The sequence below is a fragment of the Phyllobates terribilis genome, unplaced genomic scaffold (genome assembly GCF_046119375.1).
Source record: "Phyllobates terribilis strain yellow unplaced genomic scaffold, ASM4611937v1 Scaffold_1__5_contigs__length_1240528914, whole genome shotgun sequence".
Lineage (NCBI taxonomy): Eukaryota > Metazoa > Chordata > Amphibia > Anura > Dendrobatidae > Phyllobates > Phyllobates terribilis.
Window position 1 is genome coordinate 417,401,351 of NW_027362761.1, and position 12,131 is coordinate 417,413,481.

A 12,131-nucleotide genomic window follows, 5' to 3' on the forward strand; every position below is an offset into this window, starting at 1 on the left:
TAATGCCATGCACAGCAGTCCAGTGGCAGGCAGCAAAGCAACCCCAAAACATCAGGGAACCTCCGCCATGTTTGACTGTAGGGACCGTGTTCTTTTCTTTGAATGCCTCTTTTTTTTCCTGTATGCTCTGATACTTTTTCCCCAAAAGCTCTACTTTTGTCTCATCTGACCAGAGAACATTCTCCCAAAACGTTTTAGGCTTTCTCAGGTAAGTTTTCGCAAACTCCAGCCTGGCTTTTTTATGTCTCGGGGTAAGAAGTGGGGTCTTCCTGGGTATCCTACCATACAGTCCCTTTTCATTCAGACGCCGACAGATAGTACGGGTTGACACTGTTGTACCCTCGGACTGCAGGGCAGCTTGAACTTGTTTGGATGTTAGTCGAGGTTCTTTATCCACCAACCGCACAATCTTGCGTTGAAATCTCTCGTCAATTTTTCTTTTCCGTCCACATCTACGGAGGTTAGCCACAGTGCCATGGGCTTTAAACTTCTTGATGACACTGCGCACGGAAGACACAGGAGCATTCAGGTCTTTGGAGATGGACTTGTAGCCTTGAGATTGCTCATGCTTCCTCACAATTTGGTTTCTCAAGTCCTCAGACAGTTCTTTGGTCTTCTTTCTTTTCTCCATGCTCAATGTGGTACACACAAGGACACAGGACAGAGGTTGAGTCAACTTTAATCCATGTTAACTGGCTGCAAGTGTGATTTAGTTATTGCCAACACCTGTTAGGTGCCACAGGTAAGTTACAGGTGCTGTTAATTACATGAATTAGAGAAGCATCACATGATTTTTCAAAGGGTGCCAATACTTTTGTCCACCCCCTTTTTTAGGTTTGGTGTGGAATTATATCCAATTTGGCTTTAAGACAATTCTTTTTGTGTTTTTTTCATTGAAGACAAATTAAATGAAGAGAATAATACCAAAGAATTTGTGATTGCAATCATTTTCAGGAAGGAACTGAGTATTATCTGACAGAATTGCAGGGGTGCCAATACTTTTTGCCAGCACTGTACATATGCACAGATTTAGTAAAAAACTTCATGCATGTTATTTAATTGGTCGGTCTCCTTTTATCCATCACCTCCATAAAATGTTTCCTGTAGCTTTTGCACAAGATTGAAAAGTTTTGGATTATTCCCTGCAAATATTTCACTGTATACATATTTCTGGAATGCTTTGTGTGCTCAGTCCTCTTCAGGTCATCTGATGGCATCTTGCCAGGGTGGAGTGATTGTCCAGGTCTGATATTGATGACCTCTTTAGCAGTGAAAGGTCATCAATATTAGATCACTGAGTCCGACACCAGGGATGTCCATGGTTAGCGGTTATCTGCTGCAGCAGTGCTCGGAGGTTGCGTTGCTAACTAGTACAGACCTGTATGGCCTCCATGAGCTGCTATACTAGCTCTGACAGGTGCCATATGTAATGAGATAATCTACTGTTAAAGAAATGCTTCTAGGGAACACTTTTCTCCATGTATATGTCTTCTGATGGATAAGATAGGACAAAAATTATTTTAGCTGTTGTCCAACTTATATATTCACTTCAGTATCCAAAAACAGCCATTGATGTGTATGATGCCTAGTTGTTCTGGCGTTGTACGTTGAGTACATCCGGCTGCTGGTAGCTGCTAATGGCTGATCGGTAGGGGTGTCCCCGCCAATAGGATACATACTCTGCATTAGAAGTATAGGTCCTCATTGTCACAGTTCTGGTTAACTCATCACTTAAATAGGAGCCAAACTGTATTCGGCATTGGCCACTAACCAATATACAGGTCTGTTTCACCTTGTATCGCTTATATTTGTATGCTTTTGGAGCAGATTTTGGTGGGTTTACTAGGTGTAAGACCCAACCGATCCTATGTTGATGACCGAAGTCTTGGACACCCTGCCCCCCTCCCCTACCCCTAAGGTCAGGACTCTTGAGTAGTGTTGAGCGAATTTGTTTGGCATTTCAAATTCGTGTTCCGGCTTGTTCGTGCAAAAATCTGCTCCGCCCACGAACATCCCTGATTTGCAACACTGTCACGCAGATGGTATCTGCATGGCAATTCAGGGATGTTCGTGGGCGGAGCCTTTTTTTTTTTTTCCGCGAACAAGCCGGAACCCAAATTTGAAATGCCAAACAAATTCGCTCAACACTACTCTTGAGTTTCCAAAATACAAATTTTCTTTATCCATTCCATCCATTTAGTTGTACTTCGGGTAATTATCTTGTTACATTTTCCAATATCTCTTTAGCTTGAGGGTATGGACTGTTGCACTTGGTCTCCTGTCAGTTGTTTTTATGTATTCATTGGATCACAGGTCATCCAGGCCCTGAGCACAATGTGGCTGCCAACCACGTTGGGTTGAGGGGTGGTGTTGAGGTACTCAGTCCTTTTCCTCTTCTTTTGTCTCTTGTCCATAACTTATTTTTCTAGAAGCAAATTGAAATGTCCCGGACATCTTAAACTGTGCGCACACGTTGCAGATTTTGTGCGTTTTTTTTTTTTTTTTTTCCTGCGCGGATTTGTGACAAAGCCTGAAGCAAAACCTGATGCCAGCAGAGTGAATGAGAAACCTGAATTGTCATGCACATTGAGTTTTTTTTGACTATATCATTTTATATAATTGGATACAGAAGTTCAATGCAGTTTGTGGGAAATATTTTTTCATAAGAATTTGGGAAAGTTATGAAATGTCCTATCCCTGATCTAAGGGTCTAGGCTTTTAGCTGAGTTGAATCTGTGCTACATATGAGCCATGTATGAGGGAGTCATGGAGTCTGTCATGGAAATTGAGGAGTTGGAGGTTTGGCTTACTGACTCCACAGCCCAGCTTGGAGATTTGGTGCAGAAAATAATCTTCAGCATGTCAGTTCTCTGCACGTTTTTGCCTTGCGTTTTTCACTATTGACTTCACGCAAATCGGTCAAAAGCGCACCAAAACGTGTCTATTTTCTGTTGCGTTTTTGCTGCCAACAAATTCCTAGAGATGTCTGTCTAATGGCCTTGTGTGAACATGCATTTACATTTTGCATGCACATCAATTTACGTTTCAGTTCAGACCTTCAGGAAATTCCTAGAGATGCAGAAACGTTGAGTATTTGATTGCAGAAATTTCTGCAACATGTGCACATGGCCTTAGGCTTCAGTGATTTGGGGTTTCGTTTGTAGTGTCCTTCCCTTACATCATTCTTGTTCAATACTTCCTAATAATGGAAATTTGTTACCAGAGGAATTGTAGTTTGTGGAGACTTCAGTAGATCTTTCTGATGGGGTACAGCCGGCTGTATGTGGCTGACACTTTGCCCACTCTGATGGCTAACCAGGTCTGTGGAGTCGGTAAGCCAAACTTCCGACTCCTCAATTTCTACGACTCCGACTCCCTCATATATGGCTCATATTTAAGTTTAAGTGATAAATTTACTGTAGTTAAATGGTCATATCGGATTATTAATCATTATTGATACAATAATCAAGCTATTTAGATAGAACATGAAATATATTTATTGGAATAAAACTTTAGAATACAAAAACTTTTGCATATTTACAATTTATTATACACTATGCAGTAAGTGTGGGGGGGGGGGGACAGTTTGCACAAATGTTATTCAGTACATTTTTTGAAGTCTATGAATTTCTTCTGAGAAATAGTATCACCTCCATCAGATCCTCCTTCATGGATGACCTCAAATCTCACCTAATTATTTTAAGGCTAGGGAACAAGCTCTCTACACTAACTTGGGTTGGTGGCAAAGCAGTAACCACATGGGCAACATCTCTAACAATTTCAGGGTATAAAGGAATTGCCTCGTGCAGAGTCAGTTTTCATGAACGATTGAACTCTTCTACTTTGAGAACTCTTCTACTTTGAGAGCAAGTGAAAAATTTTGCTGAAATATGGTCAATCTGTTTTCTATGGAAGTGGAATCTTTTTCCCTGCGACAACGCTTTGCGTGCTCCATGTCATCCAAATAGTTTTCAAAATTTAAACTCCTCATCTGATAAGGCTGAAGAAACGGCGGCAGCAGCAGCACTGGCTGGACCCAAGTCCTCTTGCTCTTGGCCATCCTGTAGGCCACTCATCCCAACTGCTACCTCAGTCAGAGCTTCTTTTCCTTTAGTAAGCTGTTGATCATCCAGCAATATACGATGACTCGGGTCCACATAAACAGCTGCCAGAAGAATTTTATTTTCTAATAGAAGAGTTCATTGAAGCAGCAATGACCTCTGCAATTAACCCTCCTCTTTGGGACAGGCGACATAGCAAGTTCTTCCACTCCTTTATAAAAATGCCAGGAGTTAAATCCTCAGCTTGTAATTTTTTTAGTCTCTGTAAATAGCTGATAAACCAATTCCTTCAATTCAGCCACATGTGTCAATTGACCTTCATTTAGTGTTACCTGAGGGTTGGCCATATGTACAAGAAAGGGTTTCAGCTCAAGCAATTGCCCAATCATTAAATAGGTGCTGCCCCACCGAGTGTCTTGATCCGCAATTGCCCCTTTTCCAGCACGTCTCTTCAAGATGGAATCAATTTTAGGGGTTCTGGCAACAATAGCCAATTTCCTCACTTTGCTAATCAGAGTTGCAGCATGTCTCTCTTGCAGACTATGTTATTGCCAGCTGCAGCATATGCATAACACAGCTCATGTGATGAATAGGAGAGAGGTGTGAAGCAGCTTCAACAAGATCATCTAATTGTAAAGAATCACTTTGCTGTTCTTCTGTAGTTTTATTCACAAAAATACTTCTGGGGCATACAAACTCAGCAGTACAGCTATCAATGCGTTTCAGGGGTCTGTGCACCCTTATTCATGACTTTGTATGTCCCTGAAGTATTTTTGTGAATAAAACCTTCCCTGTCCACTGAGCTGGATTTCTCCTATTTCTTGCATTCTTTTTCGCCTTGAAGCGGCGTTTCCGTGCACTGGACACCTCCAGGGTGCAAAACACGGTGAACTATATTTCTATCATAAGTTCTGCCTGGAACTTAATTTAAAGGGACACTGTCAGCACAGAATGACCATTCAAACCAAGTCCAGGCGCTTGGTGCATCAGAGTGGCCAGCTTTTATATACACCTTCCCACCTGCTGTTTTCCATTAACAGCAGATGAAATGAGTATTGAACATGTCGCTTTTTAATTTTTTTTTTTTTTTATAAAAGTACTCTAGACATGAAACTCAAAGGCAAACCATAGATGTCCATAAACTAAGTTGTGTAATAATTAATTTTTCCCTGTCCTTGTTAAATACATGAAGCAAGAGAGGTGAAAAAGCCATAGTCATGACACTGGCTGAAATCTATCAGTAATTAAAAAGCAATCCTGTCACTTAATAAAAATATCAGCTGGTTCAACTAATGACCTATAAAGTGTCTCATTACCGAGTTGTCACACAATAATCTCATGATGGGTAAACCAATGAGCTGTCTCAAGACCTTAGCAACCTTATTATTGCAAAATATACTGATGCATTGGTTACAGAAAATTTTCTAAACTACGCAAGGTTCCAGTGAGCACTGTTGGGCTATAATCCAGAAGTGGAAAGAAAATTAATTTCACCATAAACCAGCCACGACCAGGTGCTCCCTGCAAGATTTCAGACAGGAGTGAAAGATAATCAGAAGAGTTTTCAAAGAGCCAAGGACCATCTGTGGAGAGCTACAGAAAGACCTAGAATCAGCCAGTACAATTGTTTCAAAGAAAACAATAATTACTGCACTCAACCTCCATGGCATGTTTGCACGCTCGCTACCAAAACTCCATTGCTGAACAAAAAGCATGTTCATGCTATTTTAAAGTTTGCTCAACAACATTTAGACAAGCCCGTGAAATACTGGGAGAATATAGTCTGGTCAGATGAGACCAAAATCGAGGAACTTTTGGATGTCCTAATACACCGCATACCAACATTGAAGTTTGGAGGTGGCAACATCATGGTGTGAGGCTGTTTTTCAGCATATGCCACTGGAAAACTTAATGTCATTGAAGGAATTATGAATGGACAAATGTACCGAGACAGTCTTAATAAACATCTGCCACCTACCAGGATGATGAAGATGAAACGAGGGTGGGCATTTCTGCAAGACAATGATCCAAAACATACAGCCAAGGAAACTCTCAATTGTCTTCAGAGAGAAAATAAAGCCACTAGAATGACCCAGCCATCACCTGACCTGACTCCAATAGAAAATATATATGTAAGGGACAAAAGCTCAGAGTTCATAGGAGCCCACGGGAGCATCAGGATTTAAAGAGTGTTTGTGTAGATGAATGGGCCAAAATCACACCTGAGCAATGCATGCAACTAGTTCTTGAAGCGGTTATCACCAACAAAGGCTCTCGTACTACATATTAAATGTCGGTAAGCGTGTTCAATACTTTTTTTTTTTTTCCTGCCATTTCTCAGTATTGCACTCAACGTACTTTATGGAGATCTATGGGTTGATTTCTTTGCCTGTGTGGATTTAATGGGTTTGTAACTTCATGTCAAAAGCATCTGTAGAAATTGGTGATGTGTTGAATACTTTTTTCAGCAGCTATATTTCTGCTCTTCTCTGGTTCTATGAAGCCGGAGCTGTCAATCAAAGAGGGGGCTGGAGGTAGGTGGGAAGGTGCACTCAATGTGAACCTGACATCTGATACATGACAATACACGGCCAGAATGCATCAGGAACCGGCTGTATGATCTGTTTTCAGAGAAAAACATACTTTAAAAGCTTGTCTCTGCCTATGCACTTACACAAGGATAGATTTGTCAATCCAGGGCAGCAGCAGTGAGAAGCCTGTCTGACTAGTCTCCAGCACGAGTTGGTCCTCTGCAGCTTTTAACGTATGTGTTTTGTTTTTTTTTCCCCCTCAAACGCCGCAGCATTTGAGTCACATACATGGCTGAGGCCATACAGCCAGGGCCCGATACATGATGCCCAATCCATGGGTGGGCATTATGTATCAGCTATCGGGTTCCCTTTAAATCATTGGCAATGCAATGATGCACTGAGCACCTGAACTTGGTTTGAACAGTCATTCTGTGATGACAATCCCTTTAAGCCATGAATCCTGCTACCTCCATGCAGCTACAGTTAACAGGATTGTTATATACAGTTTGTAGATTAGGATTAGCTTTGATGTGAAAGTTGAGTAAAGAGATGGTCTCCACGGCAGGGAATGTGATAATGCTGCACTTTGTGCTTTACTAGTGATAATAGATGATTATTGCATTACATGGCTGGAGATCTGCAGACGCCGCCTGCGGAGATGAGCATGGCTTGCTCTGCACCGTGTGCTCCTTCACTACTTTTCCCACAGAAATCTGGAATTGGCAGACACAACTCCCCTTCCAAATGATTAACTGCAGGCCGGAGCTTTCTCCTAATTCGCTCAGCCGCATTGTAATTCTGTGAGCGCTGTGTCTGTGTAATTAAAGGAGACAGATCCTCCTCCTGCAGCCACCAAATGTCATCTACACAGACTGTCGTGGTAGTTTCTGGTGCCCACAACCAAGATATTTAGTTCAGTAGACCAGCTAACAAAATAATTAGCAGTCAACTCTGAATCCAAGCTATAAAGGGGTAGTCTCATAACAACGTGTATGGGCATCCTTTTGAGTGTTAGAAATAAAATGTATCCTAAACCATATGGGGGCTAAATTCTAAAGAGGAGTAAAAATAATTAATTTGTGTATTGGAAAAAAAAAAATTCTTTCCCTAACTAGATGCATTATATTTCATTCCAAAAAGGTGATTTCTGATTTTTAACACTTTTTTTTTTTTTTTTTCTTCAGGTTACCATCAGAAATATTGAGCGTGAGCTTTTATGCCCTGCCTGTAAGGAGTTGTACACCCATCCACTGATTTTACCATGTCAGCACAGCATCTGTCACAAGTGTGTGAAGGAGTTGCTCTTCATGTCTCTGGAGGACTCTACGGATGTGAGCTCCGAAACGTCAACACCTGGAAGCCCCCGCGTCCGCATGCAGTCACCCAGCATAGAGAGGATCGACAGACTCCTTAGATCAGGTTTGTTATATATGGGCAAGTTTTATTCTGCCCTCTTGCTATTTCCTGTCATTGGGGCTATAAGCGCATGTGTGTGCATTACTCTTCTCCTAGGACATATACATGGCTTGTATATCTTATCGCCTCACTTGTGTATGGGTGAGGGCTACTAAACTGTAGGGGGTAGAACCACTAGTCTCCGTTCTAGTTGTCTACAGGTTGCAGTAGTATACACCTTTTTACATTTATGGTGGATTAATAACTTCCAGGAGCTGTAACTGCAACAATCACTGGGTAGCCATCTTTGGTGAATGGGTGGTCTCCATAAACAATTATTTTTAAGTAGTAATGGGAACCTATTGGGACAAAATCTGCCCTGAAGTACAGCCACAGCCTTCTAATGATTAAGATACATTTTCTAAACCTGTCCCCATACCTTTGTGAAATTGTATACACCCCGTGGAAATGACTATTTCATTGAAGTAGTGCAGCTCGCCTGGTTGGGTCATTATTCTTGATTGGCCCACATGGCAAGATACGCCGGCATCTGGTACATGGGCTGTAAAGCAAACTGCACATACGTTCTCACTTCTTTTTGAGATACAGTAACTGAAGGTATTAGTTGCTTTACCAGTTTGGACATTCCTATTCATGCATAACTTTTTTTTTTGTGTTCTTATTGGAATGTGCACTTTGTAAATTCAGAATGAAGGCAGCAAAACCATGAAGGAACGCGCATGAAAATGAGTAAAGAAACGAGTTAAACCTTATAGTCCTCATTCCCTTTACTGTGAGAGAATGCCATGGGCATGCAAAGCTGTCAAACACTTCATCGGGTATCGCCTGGAATGGCTTCCAACAGTCCTTGAAGGAGTTCCCAGAGGTGCTGAGCACTTGACTGCTTTGCCATCACTCTGCGGTCCTACTCGTCCCAAACCATCTCCGTTGAGGTTGGGTGACTTTAAAGGCCATGTCGTCTAATGCAGAACTCCCATACCTCTCCTTATTGTTAACAGTCTTTGCATAGCCTCGAGGTGTGTTTTTAGGTCATTGTCCTATTGCAACACAAATGATTCCACAAAGTCGCAGCAGAATGCTGTGGTAGCCATGCTGAGTAAGTGTCCCTTGAATATGGAATAAATTCAACAGTGTCACCAGCAAAATACTCCCGCTTTATGGTGAGCACCACACATATAGAAACCATCTGTTCACTTCTTCATCTCGTAAAGACAAGGTGGTTGGTAGCCAAAAAATCGCAAATTTTAACTTGTCAGACCACGTTACACATTTCCAAAGATCTAAATTCTTGTGGTGTTTTGGCCCCTTATTTGCGGTACAAATTAGTGGCTTCTTTGGAACAAGTTGACCATAAAAAAATGACTTCTCGCAGTCTTCTCTGGACAGTTGATTTTGAGGTCATCTGCTACTTGATGTCTGTGCATCATTTATTAGAGTTATTTATGGTGCTGTCAGATTTTTTTTCTGAGGCTGGTAACTCTGATAAACTTATCCTCTGCTGCAGAGGTAGTTACTGGTCTTCTTTTTCTGGGGCAGTTCTTGCGAGCAAATTTCATCTTGACAATTGATGGTTTTCATGACTGCATTTTAGTATACCTTCAAGCTTCGTAATTTTCCAGAATGATTTTACTTAAAGTAATGATGGGCTATCCTCTTTCTTTAGTTGAGTGGCCATATTCTTGCTTAGAGCTGTTTGAATAGGGCTCATCACTGTATGGAATGATGTACAAACACATCTGAAGGACAGTGATTCCACAAATGAACGTTTTGACAAGGCAGACCTGTTAACTGGAAGCCATTCCCAGTGAAGACAGGATGAAGCTCCTTGAGAGAATGCCAAGCGTGTGTAAAGCGGTCATCAGAGTAAAAAGGGGCTACTTTGAGGAATCTAGGATTTCAGTTTATATTGTGTATCACACGTGTCTTTACTCCGTGTGCGCCTTTATTTTTCTGCTGTCCGTTTGCTTCTACAATGTGCACATACCAAGAACAACAAAAACCATTGCAAATTTTTTTTTTTTTTTTTCCTCTCCCACTGGTACTGTACACGCGTAAAGAAAACTAGGCCTTGACAGCATAAGGCCGCAGGGACTTTCAAGACATTCTTTTTCCTTACAGGTTCCCATTAAAAGAAACTTGTCAGGTGATTCATGTAGCCCTAACAGCAGGCAACATAAATGGAAGCTTTGACTGCACGATTGCAAGCTGTTACACTAATTGAAATGTTCCAGAGAGAATATACTCTGAAGATCCTGTGTATACAAGGAGAAATCGGTCAAATTGCCTCTGGGCTCAGCTGGTTCGGGCAGCATGATTCCCCAGACAGGTTCCCTTCAACTTAGATGTGTGTTGTGAATGGAATGGACTTACTGTAACTACTGCAATGTCTCACTTTATACATGTTAATATTTTTCAGCATCACACCGGAGCTTTTTTGTACTGAGAAGTAGAGGTGACTTGTTCTGTTACTGTAATGGGCTCTATGCTTCTGCTGTGTTTTGGCTTTACTCCTATGTTTCTGCTGTTTTTGTGTAGTAGGCTTCATTCTGTTGGATAGGTAGACTACAATGGGCAATACCAGCACTGTAAATGTGCCAGTGCTTGTAAAAAACAAAACAAAAAAAAAACAAAAAAAAAACAAAAAAAACAAAACACAAAACTTGACCACTTTAATCATGCAGTCTAAATACAGTTGTTCCCACCTTCTTCTGTGTATGGATATACATTTTTCTTTGACTTCAGTGCTATTTTTTTATTTTTTGGTTCTTGAATGCTCATACAACTGGTTGTACATGACTACACTTTGACTCTGATCTCCAGTATAACTGTGATAATTCTTTGCCAACCCATCAGATGAAGAAGCCAGATCCAGTCACAATCTACAGCGAGTAGCTTCACAGGATGGCCAGACCAATGGTCAACTATGGATGGATGAAGTCTTTCAGGGCAGCTCTCCTTTCTAGCTTAAGGCTATGTGCCCACGATGCAGAAATGCTCCGTATTTTTCCTGAGCGTTTCTGCATCTCCCTGGCAGAAAAAAAACACATGCGGATTGGACATGCGGATGTGAAGCGTTCTTCACATGCGGGTTGACAAGCGCTTTCCAATATATTTTCGCTGGACCCGGGTACCATAGAACCGTATGTATGTATGTATGCTGTCCTCTAGACCTGGGTACCATCCGCACATTGAACTCATGTATTCCGCATGTGCTTATGTAGTGAAGCGGAATACATGCGTTCTAATGCAAGTCAATGGCAGCGAAAACGTAGCACTTCCGCAAAATAACTGGCAGTGCTGTGGATTTTTCTGCAGCATGTGCACAGCACATGCGGATTATCATTGGAACATGGCCAGCCTTCTACCATGCGTTTGTTAAGCATTTCTGCAGCGTTTTTGCCGCTGCGGAAACGCTTAAAAAAACGCATCGTGGGCACACAGCCTAAGGCTATGTGCCCACGATGCAGAAATGTTCCGGATTTTTTCCTGAGCGTTTCTGCATCTCCCTGGCAGAAAAACGTATGCAGATTGTACATGCGTTTTTCCTGCCAGGGACATGCGGATGTGAAGTGTTCTTCACATGCATTTCTGCATGTGGGTTGACAAGCGCTTTCCAAGCGATTTTAGCATCACTTGGAAAGTGCTTGACAACTTGGTCACCCTATATAAATCCATGCAAACGGCATGGATATATATATATATAGTGTGATTGTAAAGAATGGTAAAAAATAAATATATACTTGCCTTCTGATGGCCCCCCCAGTCTTTAATCGATCCGTCCTGGCTTGCCGGCAGCTCGCAATACACTACACTAAAGGACCTGCCGACGTCAGCGTCGCGTGACCCGTCACATGACTAAATGATGTCAGCGCAGGTCCTTTAGTCCACCGAGATCTGCCGGCAAGCGAAGACTAGAACACCGGGGGCCATCAGAAGGCAAGTATAATATTTATTTTTTTTATAGGTTCTATGGTACCTGGGTTCGGAGGAGAGTCTCCTGTTGTCCAGACCCGGGTACCATCCACACATTGAAACGCTTGGATTCCGCATGTACAGGATCCAGTGATGCGGATTCCATGCGTTCCAGTGCAAGTCAATGGTGGCGAAAATGCAGCGATTCCGC

General features: G+C 41.9%; 1 protein-coding gene across 2 annotated transcripts in view; it reads left to right on the forward strand.

Moving 5' to 3' along the window:
• Nucleotides 1–12,131, forward strand: part of TRIM36 (tripartite motif containing 36) — a 132,006-nt gene that overhangs the window by 80,310 nt on the left and 39,565 nt on the right. For both annotated transcript variants that reach the window (XM_073677178.1, XM_073677186.1), the window contains exon 2: nucleotides 7,777–8,011. In XM_073677178.1, the coding sequence (XP_073533279.1) occupies nucleotides 7,777–8,011 (235 nt within the window). The remainder of the gene's footprint in view (nucleotides 1–7,776; nucleotides 8,012–12,131) is intronic.